At 35.4% G+C, this 19081-nt stretch overlaps 1 protein-coding gene across 1 annotated transcript; it reads left to right on the top strand.

Moving 5' to 3' along the window:
* Positions 1–1676: 1676 nt before the first annotated feature.
* On the top strand, positions 1677–14269 carry LOC144448073 (uncharacterized). The gene is made up of 18 exons (XM_078138223.1): positions 1677–1704; positions 2249–2345; positions 2955–3096; positions 3965–4076; positions 4616–4704; positions 5061–5234; positions 5571–5647; positions 6158–6287; positions 7472–7522; positions 7971–8130; positions 8532–8708; positions 9579–9658; positions 10155–10377; positions 10802–10898; positions 11274–11457; positions 12018–12096; positions 12660–12944; positions 13143–14269. The coding sequence occupies exons 1-18, from the start codon at positions 1677–1679 to the stop codon at positions 14267–14269; spliced, it is 3312 nt and encodes a 1103-aa protein (XP_077994349.1).
* The last annotated feature ends 4812 nt before the right edge of the window (positions 14270–19081 follow it).

The raw sequence follows: 19081 nt of genomic DNA on the forward strand, positions 1-19081 counted from the left end.
CGTACCGTAAACTTGCAATGATACGGAAAGCTGACATTAGGTGTCCTTGAAACTCAGAACTTGAATCTTTAACTAAAACTATCAACAAAGTCAAAGTTGGGATGCTCTGTAAATATTACATTATTTTTTTTCTGATTTGCACAACAAGTTCGTTCTTCATGTCTGACCGGGCGCACATGCATCGGCCGTCTATAGTGGCCATGCCAGTGATTACGCATTGATTCAGTGCCCAACATTCACATGTGTCACTAGCACTGTCAACATCATGCAACACGATCCCCTAACACAGCTTTTTCGGAATCAAAATACACATGTACTCATTTAATTTAACCCATCAACAAATGAAAATCACAACCTGTCCCATAAATTTGGTTCACGAAGGCTTCTGAGCTGTGGCATGGCAGATAGATGTTCCGGTAGCAAGTTCAGTGTTTCGCACACGTCAGTGAGTAGGTCAGAGGTCACGACAGTGACAGTAGACAAAACATGTGACGAGAGACGTCCATTTCGACGTCTCATCTAATCCCTCTAATGTTTTAATTTGTAGATTAAGTTTATCAAAGTTGATCTTTTTGTGGCATTTTTTATGTTAACAATAGAACTGCGCGTTGTCACTGTATCTTATATGATGTCAACAAAACTTTCCCTTACGCAGTCAGTATACTTCTTGTGGGATTCACGTCGAGTCAGAGCCTGGCCTGGTCCGGCCGTGGACTTAGATAATTTTGATGTCTGCCGTAATGCGCCAAAGCGACGCAAAGTGGGGAAATTATTGCTTCATTTGTAATTTTAGGGGGCCAATGTCGCAAGGTCGTGGCCTCGGCAGAACTGGCCTAAGACGCCATGGGGAACCTTACAATTTTGCTGTGCTCAGGGGTCGGTCGGAAATAAAAAAACTTTTTTTTTTCTGATGTCGGAGCTGCAAATTAGGGTCGGTCGGGAGATGAGAAACAGAAAAATAAAAAGGGCCGCCCTAATATTATATATCATGGAAGTGAAATAATGATAGATACCAAAATAAATGATACTGAAAACATGATGAGTTCATAGAACTCAAGAAACATCTCTTCTCTCTCAAGGATCATACATGTAAATGCAATGTTATGGAACAACATATATAATTATGTAATTACATGTATGATTCTGTCACTGCTGTACCATAGTATGGACCTATATAGCGCCCTCTAGTGGCGGTAATCTATTTGAGATCTCCTCCTGTTTTTCAATACACATTTAATTATTATCTGTTTCTGATAATATAAGGACAGTCAGAAGGAAAAAATATACCAGAATTTACTACATTGTAATTTTTCTACCAGAATTTTCCACCAAAATTATATTACTAGGTGTGAAAATCTTTGCAAATATTACCAATTATCCCTCCTCTGTCAGCAGGATTGCCAAACCTTAGTCCTGCTTGCAGATGAAGTTAGCTGGGACTCTGATATTGCATCTGGCTAGATACGACCGTTGAAGTCCTGGAAAATGTGATTGACCCCTGGAAACTCCAGGAAAATTGATCAACTGATTGATAGACATTAATGTTGTAAAGTGTTGATTAGATACATGTACATGTACAGTATGTATAGGGGAGAAGTGTTAAAAGCAGGTGTGTTGACAAATCAAATGTACAACTGCTGACATCAGACCATGGACAAACAGAACCTGTTACAAACATGGAACGTAAACTAATGAATTGGATTGGTAACACTTGACACAGCATATTGTATGTACAGTATTGCATTCTATTATTTGGTGGCCACTTTGTATATAATAGATCACTTTCACAAAGAAATTTCCAGTTCCCCTGGTATTTCAAGTACACATAAATAGGCCATCAAACTGTTCTTATCAAACCATGGTGTGTAATAGCTAATACAAGCCTCTGCTGTTCCAACATGCTAAGCCAAGTGTTATTACTCCAATTCATTTGTTTACTTTCCCAGTTTGTAACTGGTTCCATTCGTACACAGTCTGATGTCAGCAGTTGTGTTTCCCTGGTGAACAGTCCTGGAAAATGACCAATGCTAATCTTGGAAAAACTGATAACAAAACTTCTCGAAAGTCCTGTGAACAAGTATGAAACCTTTCACTTTAAATGTACATGTGTATATACATGTACATGTACATGTATGTGAGAACCAACAACTCACGAATCAAGTAACTTCTTTTATTTTCTTTGTCTAGAAACCTACCTATAGGTGAGAACCAACAACTCAAGTAACATGTTTCATTTTCTTTTGTCTAGAAATCTTCAAATCCTACCTACAAGAACAGCATGTGAATGACATAGTAAATATATTACTAGAAGAAGACGACACTGCGCATTATGCTGTTAATATAGAGTATGTACATTTGTACAAATACAATGTTTTCCATATAATGTTCTCACAATTTTTGGAGACCACATCACACCATCTTTAGTTGTCAGTTGAAAACAAGAAAAATAGCATCATAATCAACTCTTTTTTATATTTTTATATCATTTTATGATTTATACAAATATCATATATGTCTGTATACTATTACTAGTACTCATTTTGTCGCCTGGCTTTTCTTTGCCTCACAGAGTCACATGTACATGTACATTTTTAATTTTATAAAATAATTTTATCATGGCCTCCTGCTTGAAAAAATAAATGTGAAACAACATTGAGAGAGTTTGTGTTTAAAACTCAATACAGTGCAAAAAGCTAAAAAAAAAAATATATCTGTAAAAGGTTTGTTATTGTATGTACAATAACAAACACTTTACACATTTATTAAAAATGCAATTTATTGAGTTACAAACAAGGATTTGGCATAATTGTTTCACATTGATTTTTCAAATAGGAAGCTATGATAAAATTGTTTTATGAATTAAAAATCCAAAATAAATACCGAACCTCATTCATATGCCCACTTTAAAAGAATGACAAATATACATTGTACACTATTTTTTCTTATATTTTCAGTGTCATGACTCTATTTGAAAGTAATATGGAAACCAGTGATCTTTTGCTGTCACAGCCACTAAATTTGTTACCAATATTTGATTCAGCAATAAGATCAGTTACCATGGCAACCTACAAAGACCATCCACAGAAGATAGAAATGGTATGGCATACAATTTTACGAACATTTACTCTCACATACAATTTTATGGGATTTTTATTGAATGGAATACACCAGAGCCATGGGTATGAGGGCTCCTAGGTACTGAATATTTGCCCAGAGACTAGACTGAGGTTACAACTATTTCACCAAAGTTTGTAGCCATGTAGGGAATCATTAGTATCTAGAGTCCTTCTGAAGGTCACATCTAACACCAAAGTTGGTTATCGTACATGTATACATGGACATGGGTCAGATCAAGTCAGTGATTTATTTAAGGACAGTAAGTAGGTAAAACTTACCTGAGTTCCCCAGTCATTTTACCGGGGTTCCCCACCAAAATTATATTACAATGTTTGGGAACTTTGCCAGTTTTGCCAAATTTACCCCTGTCTGTTATCAGGGTTCCCAAAATTGAGCAAATATGCTGCAAGTAAATGTACCATGTATATCATATCATCTGCATGCAACCTCTGCACTAGAATTATATTACATCAATGACACAGTTTTAGGACAGTACTGTCCTTTCCTAACAAGACTTTGTCAGGGTAACATGGATGTTCTTTGTGAAGTAACATAGCTGTCAATAACAAAGTAATTACAATCTATCCTACTGAACTTGCTGTTGTTTTGAATGGCAACAGTTTCACATCCTATCCTGGATGCTTCTTCAGGCCGGATGGTTGGTTGATTGGATGATTCAGAAAGTTCATAGGCATAGCTGTTAATATTTCAGTTAGAACCTGTAACAATTTATTTTCTCAAATAACTAGGGATACCAAACTTAGTTTGTGCATAGGAGTCTACTGATATCTCGTCATTTTGAAATAATGAGATTGTTATTGTGATTTATTGTGTTACATGTAAACAGAGACTGAAGACAAATCTACATGCCAGACTGACTAATCTACCTGTGTGTCCAGAACTTATCAGAAATACACTCCCCAAGACATCAGATATTAGTAAATTCCTGTCAATCACTGGTGAGTACATGTACACCCCCTAGACATTAGATATTAACAAATTCCTGCCAATCATTGGTGAGTACACTCCCTAAGACATTAGAAATTATCATTGGTGAGTACACTCCCTAAGACATTAGATATTATCATTGGTGAGTACACTCCCTAAGACATTAGATATTATCATTGGTGAGTACACTCCCTAAGACTTTGATATTATCATTGGTGAGTACACTCCCTAAGACATTAGAAATTAAAAAATTCATGTCAATCACTGGTAAGTACACTCCCTAAGACATTAGATATTAACAAATTCCTGCCAATCATTGGTAAGTACACTCCCTAAGACATATATTAGAAAATTCCTATTAATCTGAGTACACCCTAAGACATTGCATTATAGCAAATTCCTGTCAATCACTGATTACACCCCCTAGGACATCAGATATTAGCAAATTGCTCTTATAAAGAGTTTGACACTCCCTAAGACATCACACATTCACATATTTATAAATTTCTATCCACATTGATTTATCATTGGTCTTTATTTATATTTACAGGTACTGTTATCAGAACCACCTCTGTCAAACTTTTGGAGTTTGAAAAGGAATTTATTTGTGGTAAATGTAAGCATGTCTTCACAGTACAGGTGAGTCTTGTAATACTGTTCATTGCACGCCATCATCATTTTGACTGTCTACTAGAACTCACCTTTATCTACATGCGACGGAATTCTGAGAAACATTCCTGGCTAGAGATCAGGAACTTGCTATAAAACTGTAGATATTATCTTCTAGAAGTTAGGTATATTTGGCCTTGCTGGCATTACCTTGTGATAAAATTCTTGAATCAGAATACATTACAATGTATATGTTTTACAGGCTGACTTAAGGCAGAAGTAGAACGGCACAGGGTGTATATTTTGTAGTCAACTGACTTTGAGCAGTACAAGTGCTATAATCAACTACGGACTATATTTTATTTATTTTTTATTTATTTTTTTAGGCTGATTTTGAGCAATACTACAAGGAATGTAGACCAGTACAATGTCCAAATCCAGAACAATGTAATTCTTTCAAATTCACCTGCCTTTCGGACTCAGGCTCAGCACCAACTTGTTGCCGTGACTACCAGGAGATCAAGTTACAAGAACAAGTACAGAAACTGGCAGTCGGAACAGTATCCTTTCATGAACTCAATTTTAAAATTTTGAATATATAATGACCAGTGTATGCATTATGGATAAGAAATGTGTAAAACAAATTATAGGAATTTTAACTGATATTAAACTTCATGCGTGTGTTTCTAGTTGAACAGAATGTGAAACAACATAGCCCAAGTCCATGTTTGTAACTCAATAATTGCAAAATTGTGAAGAAAAAAAATGTGTGAAAAGTAAATTTAGCTAAGGCCTTGTTGGACACTAGCCTCTTACATGTATGTGACTTACATTGTATGGGGTGCTCGGTTAATTTATTTTGAATATGTTTTTCCCTTCATACACACTACTATCAGATTCCTAGATCCATGTGGGTTGTTCTAGAAGATGATTTAGTTGACTGTTGTAAAGCTGGTGATGATGTCACTCTAAGGTAAAACACAACTTGAGCTATTGATTAGTCCCCCATCAGGTGAAGCCATCTTTTTCATCAAATTCAGAACATGAATTTACTATAGTAAGTTTAAATATTGGGATGGGGTGTGTCTTCAATGAAGACTTGTTATAATATTCATAGGATGTGTTTACCCTACCCCTAATCAGTATTTGTCATTGCCATAAAGAAGATGTGTAGCAAATTTTATTAGAATTGTTGCAGTAGTCAGAGATATCATTCACAGTCAGTCAATCTATCAATCAATTAATCAATCAGTCAGACAGACAGACAGACAGACACAATCATAACATAACTCTTCCTTGCAGAAGGTTAAAACAAAAATGTCCTTAGTCAACTCGCAAATCGTTTATAATAATATTATATTATGCCAACTACATGTACATATGTTGTTCAATTTGCTGTAAAGAATGGAAGATGACAATTCTAAAGTCTTTCAAGACAATTCACTGTCACATTCTAACTCTAATAACGTGATTTATCCTACAGTGGTATTATAATGAGAAGGTGGGGTTCAGTGTATACTGAGAGTAGACCTGACATTGAGATGGTGATGAAAGCTAACCATTTACTGGTTAAGAATGAACAGAGATCTACTATTGCTGTAACTGATGAATTGGTAAGTGTTGAAACATGGATTGGTAAGTGAAGTTACAGATGAATAGGTAAGTGTTGAAACATGGATTGGTTAGTGAATTTACAGATGAATTGGTAAGTGTTCAAACATGAATTGGTTAGTGAAGTCTCAGATGAATAGGTAAGTGTTGAAACATGAATAGGTAAGTGAATTTACAGATGAATTGGTAAGTGTTGAAACATGAATTGGTAAGTGAAGTCTCAGATGAATAGGTAAGTGAAGTTACAGATGAATTGGTAAGTGTTGAAACATGAATTGGTAAGTGAAGTTTTCAGATGAATTGGTAAGTAAAGTTACAAATGAATTGGTAAGTAAAGTTACAAATGAATTGGTAAGTGAGGTTACAGATGAATAGGTAAGTGAAGTTTTCAGATGAATTGGTAAGTAAAGTTGCAAATGAATTGGTTAGTAAAGTTACAAATGAATTGGTAAGTGTTGAAACATGAATTGGTAAGTGAAGTCTCAGATGAATAGGTAAGTGAAGTTACAGATGAATTTGTAAGTGAAGTTTCAGTTGAAATTGGTAAGTAAAATTACAAATGATTTGGTAAGTAGAGTTACAAATGAATTGGTAAGTAAAGCTACAAATGATTTGGTAAGAGTTAAAAATGATGAATTGGTAAATGTTTTTTACAGAGGACTTGTTCAAAGATTTCACAGGTGGTCTGGTAAGTGATGTCATAGATGAATTGGTAAGTGTTGTAAATGATCAATTGGTAAGTGAAGTCTCTGATGATTTTGTAAGTGATGTTACAGAGGACCCTGCAAAAAATTTTACTGATGGTCTGGTAAGTGATATGTCACACATGATGAATTGATAAGTGTTGTAACTGCTCAATAGGTAAGTGAAGTCTCAGATGATTTTGTAAGTGATGTTACCAAAATGATTTTACTGATGATGTGGTAAGTGAAGTCACACATGATAAATTGATAAGTGTTGTTACTGATGAATTGGTAAGGGATTCCAATTTAAATCATTACATATTTAGATGTATATAAGCTGGAAAAGAGTCATGTGGGTATATTATAGTGCTGTCAAACAACATAATGTAGAACTTTTCTACTCTGTACTTTTGACTGAGTTGTACATTTTTAGTCCTCACCTGACTCACCTAACCAGTGAATAATTAAGTTACCAATAATCTCTTTATTCCCGTTGGTTTCAGAGACAAGAGTTTGAAGATTTCTGGGAAAGACATAAGTATACACCATTCACGGTAAGTTAGTTGTACAACTGAATGCATTTCCACTATATATAAATATAAAATGATATCAAATTGCTCTGCATTTAGGTCCTTGAGCAGCCAACTGCTCATGTAACGTAATGTATCATTTTTGCCTCTCCTTTATTAAGGCCCTGCATGTACATGTAGCACTAGTATAGAAGCCTTCTATGATGGAATTCTGTATGATTATTTGTATTCTTTCTATCCATGCATATGCAGATTTTGGAGTCATCTTCAATGCTTCGATGTCAGCAGTTGTATTTATTTTTCCTTTAATTGCTCATGCCAGGCGTACAAACATTTCCAGGGTCTGAGCCTTCATTTGTGAAATTGATCCTTGCAGAAGAAGTAGTATTCATGTATTAAGTCCACTTGTTTCTATTACATACTTCCAATGTCATCTAACTGTGCGTCATAACATTTCTGATTTTGTTTTCAGGGTAGAAATGTAATCCTGTCAAGTCTCTGTCCCCAAGTTTATGGTCTGTATGTAGTTAAGCTAGCTGTTGCTATGGTCTTGGCTGGTGGTGTGCAGAGAATAGATTCTTCTGGCACCAAGGTCAGGGGGGAGTCACACCTATTACTTGTAGGAGATCCAGGTAAGTCATTCCTAATAAGGTTGAATCCCCTCTGATGGGATATAGAATGTTAGAGGAGAATTGTAAATATTGCTTGTGAATGACTTTTAAGAATATTTTAGAGAGGATTAACAACTATCATTTTATAATGACCCCAGCGAGAATAATTGATGACTGTCACACCTATTGGCTAGATTACTAAATTAAATGTCTCTCATGCCAATGTCAGAAGAAGGTCACACACCCATCACTTGTAAGTGAGCAAGGGGGAATTCACCTACTTTTTGGTCACAGGTAAAGGTATCATAAGGCAGTCTCTCATTACTGAAAGTCTTACACCAAATGAGAATTGCACCCATTACATGGATAGGGCCTAGATAAGAATGGTAGAGAGAATCACCCATCTTTCTGTTTTTCGTTAGGTACAGGCAAGTCCCAATTTCTGAAGTATGCAGCCAAGATTACACCTAGATCTGTGTTAACTACTGGTATAGGGTCTACCAGTGCTGGGTTGACAGTCACTGCTGTCAGAGATGGCGGTGAATGGCAGTTAGAGGCTGGAGCCTTAGTTCTAGCTGATGGTGGTCTATGCTGTATTGGTGAGTAATACTTTCAGTTTGTTTTCTGTAGTGGTGCTGAATTTGATTTCTGTATCATAACTCAATATAATTGAGTCATTCTTTCATTCATTGGCTGATTGATTCACTGAGGCTTCATTTACACAATATCATATTTAAATGAAAACGGAACTATTTTTTAGGCATTTACAACTATTGTCTACAAAATGCACCTGAAAATGCCACTATTAAAACATTTTGAAAGTGGATTATTTTTCATTTGAAATAGTCATGTAAACAAATGAAAACAAAAATTTGAAAATTCATGTTCGACCTCGGGAATAACTGGACCCCTATTGATGACCCCCTGTGATATAACAGCATTGTATTTGGATTGTGTCGTCTTCAATGTTTCCATGTAAACACGTGAAAATGCATGAAAACAAAACAATATTTGAATTTGAGCATTTCTATTTGAAAATGTCGTTATGTAATTGTAGTGTGATTGAATCATTAATTCATTTATTTAGTGTTGTTCTCAAAGCTGTAATATCTAAATCAAAGGCCTGGATGCAGTGTAAACAGACTAAGACTATGATTGTTGTGTTAAAACATTGCAGAGCCTTTGAACAAGAGTCAATGTAGTTACTGTTCTGTATTCAACATCAAGACAATATGCATGTATAAGACACATCAATCCATGTACACAAAACACACATCAGCTTTAATGGAGTTGTCCATTCAATGTTTTAAATTTTACCACCTTGCACTTACCTACCTGGTATACTCAACTTAGGGGCACCTCCAACCATCTGACTCACATAAACTTTTGTTTGCATTTAATTAATAGTAACACTGGATATAAATTCAAATTGTACATAAAACATTTTTTTTTTTTTTTGCAACTTTTAGATGAATTTAACAGTATCAAAGAACATGACAGAGGAAGTATCCATGAAGCAATGGAACAGCAAACAATCAGTGTAGCAAAGGTAAGGTATCTATTTATATGTACACTACCTATCAACCTCCACCCCACCCCCTCCCTACCCTTGTTGCACTTTAACAGAGCCACTGAACAGCAACCAGTGACAAAGGTAATATATCTGTGGCTGGAGGTAGGCCAGTCACACTGTGCGGTGTACATCTATCTATGCACCATGCATCAACCTCCACTGCACCCCTCCCACCCTAGTTGCACATGAACAGAGCCACTGAACAACAACAATGACAATTAGTGTGGCGTAAGATATATCTACCACCACCATCACCCCCATCCCCATCCAACCGTCTACATACATGTGCTGCAGGATATAGGATTTATCTTGAGTTTGAAAACCATTATCATTGAAAAAGAAATCAAAACAAAAATCCTTTTTCATAATAAGAATATTAAGATTCACTTGAATCAGAACAAGAGAGAAATGGTAGTTGAAGTCCTATTGAACTCTTGTTATTCCAATGCTTGATTTCTATTTTGTTGACTAGGCTGGTCTTGTGTGTAAACTGAACACAAGAACTACAATTCTTGCCTCCACCAATCCTAAGGGTAAATATGATCCTAATGAATCACTAAGTGTCAACACAGCTCTAGCTAGTCCTTTATTAAGTCGATTTGATCTAGTCTTAGTACTACTAGACTCTCACAATGAAGAATGGGATCAGATTGTCTCCTCCTTTATTTTACAAGGAAAAGTACCAGAGGATAATGGTGAGTATAAATTCTCTCTCTCTCTCTCTCTCTCTCTCTCTCTCTCTCTCTCTCTCTCTCTCTCTCTCTCTCTCTCTCTCTCTCTCTCTCTCTCTCTCTCTCTCTCTCTCTCTCTCTCTCTCTCTCTCTCTCTCTCTCTCTCTCTCTCTCTCTCTCTCTCTCTCTCTCTCTCTCTCTCTCTCTCTCTCTCTCTCTCTCTCCTGACTGTCTATATCTGTCTGTCTGTCTGTCTGTCTGTGCACGTGTGTCATCACTAATTATTTTGATGTGATTACAACTAGTTGTCAAGACTGATTTAGCCCAGACACTTAGTTATCTGGCTTAACAATATCATTCACCAGACCAGCTTATATGTTGAGTTAGATAGCCAAGTCTCTGGTGTAAGATTAATGAAATATTACACTGAACACTCTGTATTTTTCAGCTGTGCCAAAGGATCAGTTATGGAGCATGGAAAAGATGCAAGCATATATTTGTATGATAAAACAGTTAGAACCAAGCTTAACCCCAGAAAGTAATCTGTAAGTATTGAATTCTTTAACAGGTCTTAACCCTTTCATGACTAGAGACATGTTTAAATAATATGGGGACCCAATTTATATGATTAATTTCATAATTACAATAATAATACTTTATTAGGAAGTAACATTTCTTTGATTCCAGTTTAAAATGAAGTTGATATATGCCAAAAACTTACATAAAACAAGAATTTTGTCCTAACAATTTTGGCGGGAATGTTTTCAGTATTGAAGGGGTTAAAAAACTTGATGGAAATAACTGGAATAATACATTTTGCAACTTTTTGTAAAATAAATTGTAAAAGTTACCTTGTGTACATAGCCACTGTGGTATTCAAAATATATATTCTGATTTAGAGATATTTCTCCAAATTCTAGAGTTTTGAGAAGATATTATCAATGCCAACGTCAAGCAGACCAAAGAAATGCTGCTAGAACAACCATAAGACTCCTTGAAAGCATGGTGAGATTAGCACAAGCTCATGCAAAGTTGATGTGTCATCAGGAAGTAACCGTCATGGATGCTGTTGTAGCTGTCTCTATAATGGAATCATCTATGCAGGTACTAGTAAATAAAAAGTAATGGAATTGTTATTTGGATACTGCTAAAGTAAATAGCGCCCTCTATCATTTGCACCAACTTTTTGTTGTGTATTTTTTGTAACATACCCAGGAATATGTTTTATCCTACAACCATGTGTGTGTGTGCACGAATTAGCACATTCACACACACACTCTACACTCATACACTACACCTTACAAGTTACAACACTTACGTGCAATGAAGCGACTAGTTTTGTTTTAATTCATAGCTCCATATTGTAACATAAAATGACCAGATTATAACATGCACTTCTCTGTTGACAATCGTTTACGAACGAAAAAAACTGCCAACCAGAACAGATGAAACATTGGAGACTGTTATTAATTAGAACTCTTGGTCACGTGACAAAAATTATTCATTGCTGTTTTCCCCAAGGGTTAACATTATGCCATAAATCTGCTCTGTTCACAGTGTATGTATATAATGTTACAAATACAATAACCCATAGAAGAACATGAGGGAAAAACTTAATTTGTAAATTTACACTACTCTTTGTTTTATCAACCTATATTATATAGGGTGCAGCTCTTCTTGGTGGAATCAATGCATTACATACATCATTTCCTGAACAACCAGAGGAAGAATATAAAGTACAAGGTAAGATAGTGCAACCCCTTCCCCTCCACCTCCCCCTCACGTAATTAACAACATATTATTGAATTGATGCATCACACAATGAATCTTAGAACTGATAGGTAAGATACCACCCTCACCCCCACCCCACCCCAACTTTCCTTCTTGTAATCGACACTATCTATTAGCCAAAACAACAGAAATGATGCCCAATACACAATGCATCTTAGAACTGATGGGTGAGATACAAATTTACCTTTCCACAATGCACCTTAGAAGTGATAGATAAGACACCCTCTCCACTGCCACTTTCCTCCTTGTAATAGACAAAATAAGCCGAAAAGTCGTCACAGTACCAATGTCCAGCTGGAACAGAAAGTCATCTGCACTAGGTGTTATGTATCCTAGAGTACATGTAGTACTGTATAATCAGACTGCTAGCACCCTTAGCTCACTGTAAATTTACAAATTGTATAGCTAATTAGATATGTGACATTGATCATTATGTACAGGGAGTGTCATTGGTAATTTTGAATGATACTTTATGATTCATTGATGCAATGTTTTCCCTTTTTTTCACTTTTTAGTTCAGCTTATTTTATCTCATCTTGGACTTGATGATATCGCGGCAACAGAATTATCAAGACTTGAACTATTGGAAAGAGAGTGTCTTTCTGAACAAGTCCAAGACCAAGACACCTCATCTGTTGTGAAGAACAATCCTGAATATCATCAATCAGAGCAGAGTGGGAATGGCCAAAGAAACAAGAAAGATGAAATCAGAGATGTTGTTCCAGAAACCTCACCAAGACTAAATCTTGACAGAACTTTAGATTTGTACAATAGCATGAGCGAGGACAACGAGATTGATAGTAGAAATGAACCAATGATTAGTTTAAGACCAAATATGTCTACACAAGCCTCGGTCTCAAATCATGTCAGGAAAAACTACACAGTTCATAACAATACCCGTCAACAAACCAAGCATAGTGATGTAAACGATCACCAGGAAAGTGAAATAGCTGTTACCATGGCAACAGATGAAGATGATGATGTTGTCATGGCAACAGCATCACAAGATACTGTGAAAGGATATGGAGTGGTTACTGAGGTGACGCATGAAGAAACAGTCAAGACTAAACAAAGCAGAGAAAAACTTACATGCCAAGATGAGAAGCAACATGATAATAAAATTATTGGAGAGAATCTCTTCAAAGGAAAGAATAAGTTTAAGTTTGTGAAGAGAAATCAGGAAAGTGATAAAACAAAACAAAGTACATTTCAGAATAAGGAGTCACATCACAAAAACAATACCCTGGAATTGAATACCAATGCCATGGATAACATCCCTACTCCAGACATTGTTCCTGACACAAATCTAGGAAAGACCACACCAAGAAGTGCAAATGAAAATAAAAGTACAACAGAACGAAACACTGGAATCGATAGCACTGCATTGGATAGGATCAAGAAGTTTGCCAGACATAGGGATGAGAAAAAAATACCTAAGATGAATTATTCCAGTAACGGAAAATCTACCAAACCAGAAGAGAAAATTCAGAACTATGGGAATGGAAGGAATACTTGTATTGATGCAAAATCTAGTGACGTCACACAGTCTTGTAAGGACACACAATCAAGAATTGTTAGCGGAAGTGACAGAAAGGAACACAGTCTTCCTGAGAAGTCCTGCCATCAAAATCAAAATTGTGAATCCTCCATGAAATCTAGAGAAAGTGATCTAGGAACAGATACTAACAAAGCTATGAAGAGAACAGAAAAGAAAGATTCTTCTGACAACCTGACAACATCTGTTGTAAAGAAGAGAAAGTCTGGCAGTGATACTAGTATTTCACCAGGTAGTGCCTCACTATCAACATCCACTCGCTCAAAACTCAACAAATTTACATTTTCACCGAGGACAGAGGAGACACCAGATAACCAACAACCAAACAACGTACCTTTAGCTGCATCAACACCATCAGTACATAGAATAAATAAACCAGTGACTAACAACGATGCTTTTACATCCAGTAATATAAATTTACAGACAGAGAGAAGAAATAAAAGACAATTTCAATTCAGTGTTGGATCTGATAATTTATTTACAACAGATGATGATATCGATGATATGGACCTAGAATTGAATTTTAACAAACTAACTGAGAGAAACAATAAAAGACAAAAAACTGACTAGAATACAAAATTGAAATAAAGAATGAAGTACACTTTACCCGAATCATGTATTTACAAGATGGGTTAGCAGGACAACACTACAACTTGGGTCACTAATGCAACACCACAACTTCGACCACCAAAGTAGCCCTACAACTTGGATCACCAAAGTAGCCCTACAACTTGAATTACCAAAGTAGCCCTACAACTTGGATCACCAAAGTAGCCCTACAACTTGGATCACCAAAGTAGCCCTACAACTTGGATTAGCAAAGTAACACTACAACTTGAATCACCAAAGTCGCCCTACAACTTGTATCAGCAAACTAACACTTCAACTTAGTCCACCAACACAACACTGCTACTTGAACCACTGAAGCGACATTTTACATTGGACCACCAACGAAACACTACTTGACAACACTACTATTGGGCTCACAAACATGCATTTGCTACTCCATGCATTGTCACTACTACACAGTCCTCGCATGTGTCTCATCATTTACATACTATAAACTAAAGACTATTAAAGAACATGTCTTATTTTCACATACCAGACATTATTTTATAAGGACAGTGATGTGTCTACAATATTTGTCTTTTAGAATACAGTGTAGATCATATATATCTTTTAATTCATCTCTCCTTTCAAGATGTCATTCGTTTTGAAAATGATATTTTTGTTTTGCTTTCTGACATCACAATAGATAACTACCTAAGAGCTCAGTTTTTTTTTATTTTTGCAAGTCACCGAGCAAGTCAGTGGAAACAAAATCATGTGTTCAATTTCATCAACTAAGAATTCAAATAACGTAAAAATCCATAGGTATTGTATTGATATTCTTGTTGCTAGACCCCTTGGGCTATTGCTTAATCTAACAGTGGCCAGAAGTCGCCACTGAGGCCGCGAGCTGGCAACCCCCTAATTAAAGCTCAGATCCAAGGTCTTACTAGAAAGTACAAGACTAAGGTATTTACTAAGACATTATAGTTTTTACCAGTGTATTGATGAGAAATTTAATGCTGTAAAGTTTATTTTTTACAAATCTTTTGTCCTGTATGGTTCTCAAGGGACTTTAAATCTATCTTTTGTGACAGCTGTATACCTCAAATTGGTTACAATCATACTCCCTTCTTACGGATTATCATTTTACTCCAGTCAACTCAATAAAAAAACATCTGTATATCACAGTTTTCACATTTCTGTATTATTGTTGTGTATGTTATATCGTATGTGAGGGGGTGGGATGGGTCTGGAAAAACTTCTTTTGTAATAGAGAGGTGTGGTATTGGGTAGTAAAACTATCCTGGTAACAGGGTGATGTGCAGGGGAGGGGGGGGTCAAAACTTGCCTGGTGCGTAAGAGGGATGTGTGTGGGAGGGGTCAAAACTTGCCTGCTAACAGCACATACAGCATGTTAGATCTGAATAAGTAATCTGTGGTAGGGAGTGTCACATACAGCATGTTAGATCTGAACAAAATATTGCTGTAAAAGACTCAACACTTACAAAGACAGTGCACAATTGCAAAATGATTTAAGAGAAATTGTCATTGACATCACACAAATCTTTTGAATACAGAGGGTGTATACATCTTCTAAATATGCTCAGATACTATGTGAAATGCAAATGCTGCTTTGAATTACACGTTATCAACAAAATCCTAGTTAAAATATTACTGTGTTGTCAGTGTCTTGATTAAGAGTGCTGTTGACATAATTGTACCTTTTTAAAGTTCTTGTTTTGACTTATATAGATAACGATTTCATCAAATATTTGTCGTGAAATAAAAGTAATTAAAAACAACATATCCTAAGTTCAAGTAAAAATATACCCTAAAAATTGTGACCAAACGTTAGATTTTACACACACAAAATTTCAAACTATTGGAGATTGGCCAATCGCCGTACCTTAAATCCGAGCAGTCCTTTGGTCTATCTATTGACTGACAATTCATCAAAAACTTCAAATTATTACCATATCCTACCAATTTCTGTGTAGTTGTCTTCATCCAAGCCATCGACACAGTACAGTCAGTCTTTAAGTCAAATCTTGTGTTTGCCTCAATGCATCGACCACTCAAACATGAATATAATATGTTTACATTACACACAGCAGATTCTGAGGTAGTTGAATAATGTTGTCATGATTTGTAATATCTGTGATACGTGGCATTGTTATCTATGAAAATAGTCAAGGTCTGTGTTCACTATCACATTGTTTCATGTCCGAAAGGCTCAAAGTATTTTCAGTATCGCTTGTCACTATTTTTGTTATTTATTTACTTAAATATCTATTTATCATATTTGGCATTAAGATAACCATAGCAACCATGGGTCTTCACGTTACTATAAAGTGTGCTTTAACCTGTGTAGGCAAAAAACTTCAAATCTGAATAATATTTGCTATGTAGAAGTACAGCCAACGTACATGCAGCGACCAACGCCACCTTCTTTTTCCCCCTTCCAAGTTGTGAGGGCGTTTGCTGACCGAATACACAGCTGTCAGCGGTAGGTTTAGTAAATACGCTCGTCTAGCATAACCTTTTCGTAAGAAAGTTGGAGATCTGGTGGACATTTACGAGTAATTTTAAATGAATCTAATAAACACAGTCAGTGTATATTATTATAGAGGTCATATGTAACATAGTTGTAACACAAGCACAATGCATTCAACACGATAGTTCTTAGTATAATCATAGACAGTAGATGGGAGATGATCGAAGTAAAACAATGGTGTTGACGCATCGTGGGAAAGCTTAAACGGATTCATGACAAAATAAATACACCATCAATCATTGATTGTTTACAATTTTAGATAGATCATCGAAAACGTGGTTAACGTAATTGTAATCTATTTGTCATGTGAGGAGACAGACGAATGTAATGATAATCCATGGTTAGTGTCTCGTCGTAAAGTAATTCCAATAACACTGTAACAGCTTGTCATTCACTATAATATTAGATCTCGTATTTCAAGTGCGCATCATTAATATATATTATAATTTATGTTTATATGAAAAAAGAAAGTAGAAAAGACTAAATATTTAGAGTGTCTTATGTGATATGTAGTGTCGTTTACAAGTATGATTATTAAAAAAAAATATTAAATTTAGGAAAGTGTATCTGATTGTGCACAAATATCTTTTTAAAAATGTATTCAAAATGAGCAATGCAACATTTTTTACCACTGTGACAGTATACCACGATTTTCGTAAACATCATACAGCCAATCATGCGATTTCGTGTGTAGGGAACTATCACGTCCTCAGTTGTATACATTTGCATGCAGGTATGCAATAATGTTTTCGGTATTGCACTGCAGTGAAAATATCACTAGTATGCGCGCGCACCAGTACAAGTAATATGTGGTACATATGTAATAATATGGTATAGCCTATATTTATATGTATACACTTAAAACGAATTAAGTTGATACAATGTAGCCGGAAATGTATTTATGATTATAGGTGCAAGTTTTACTTGGAAGAATGATTGCAACTTATGTTTTATGAATCCTATGAATGACAGTTGAAATACCTCACATTTCATGTAAAAGTTATCTAAAATATATAATTCCGTCTACGTCATAGCGCCAGATCTACGTTGTGTAATTTGTGGCACATTATAAGATTACAAGTTGTTAAAAGAAATATCGCAATAAAAAGTAATAAAAAAACTACTTACTGCTCATACTACCTAATTGATTTAAATGTGCTTCATCAAAAACATGTGTGCAAGGATTAAGTGCGTTTAATTGGTTTCATTTTCAATTATATTCATAAATATTTGATTAATTATAAAAATCAAATTAATGCAGGCATGTTTGACAAATTCTATGTATTCAATCAAGTCCGTGATATATGTATGAGCCGTGGAAAGAGAAAATGGCTATCTGGGCCAAGATTTAGCTTTTTATTTTAGTTTTTACCATATTTTAAATCTATCATGCCTGCAGTTTTGATATAAGCAATAGAAAATCAACAAATCGTGCAAAGTGATATGCAAATTTGGGTAATCATATGCATGAACTTGGCTTACAGATTTATAGTACCTTGCCATGACTTTATAAAATATTTACTGTACAAATAAGGTAAAGAAAAATACATTTCGTAAATTAATATGCAAATAATATTAATTAATATGCATAGAATTAACTAATATGATCTAGAAATAACCATATAGAGCACGTGTATTACATCTAGGTTAGATTATATCGCTGTTGAGCAAGTGCTTTTATGAAATAAAGAAGGGTTATTAGGTACAAACGATTTTAATGAATGTTTAACGTATGATTGATTGACTATTTTATCAGAGTTAAAATAAAATGAGTTAAAATATGATCTCGTCTACTTGGTGTCAGCTGTCAGAGATATATAGAAGTTTGTATGTATGTATGTATGTATGTATGTATGTATGTATGTGTATGTATGTATGTATTTATGTATGTATGCATGCATGTATGTATGTATGTGTGTGTGTGTGTGTGCGTGCGTGCATCCATCCATGTAGGTAGGTAGTTAGGTAGGTAGGTAGGTAGGGAGGGAGGGAGGGAAGTAGGTAGGTAGGTAGGTAGGTAAGAGTGTAAAAGTAACAAATTGATATAGTCCTTTATCAATCAGTGCAATCATTGACTTTTCGAATTAATCTTCTTTCACAATGCTTAGGTAAAATATATTATGATAAATACTACCTAACATATAACTGTGAACTAAATTAGAACGATACAAGATAAGTTCGAATAAACCGTAAGTACACGAAGTGCACACAAAACGATCTAAATCAAGAAAAACCCAACAACGTCCAACGTGTCCTGAAAAATAGAGTAAGTGTGG

The sequence above is a fragment of the Glandiceps talaboti genome, chromosome 17 (genome assembly GCF_964340395.1).
Source record: "Glandiceps talaboti chromosome 17, keGlaTala1.1, whole genome shotgun sequence".
NCBI lineage: Eukaryota > Metazoa > Hemichordata > Enteropneusta > Spengelidae > Glandiceps > Glandiceps talaboti.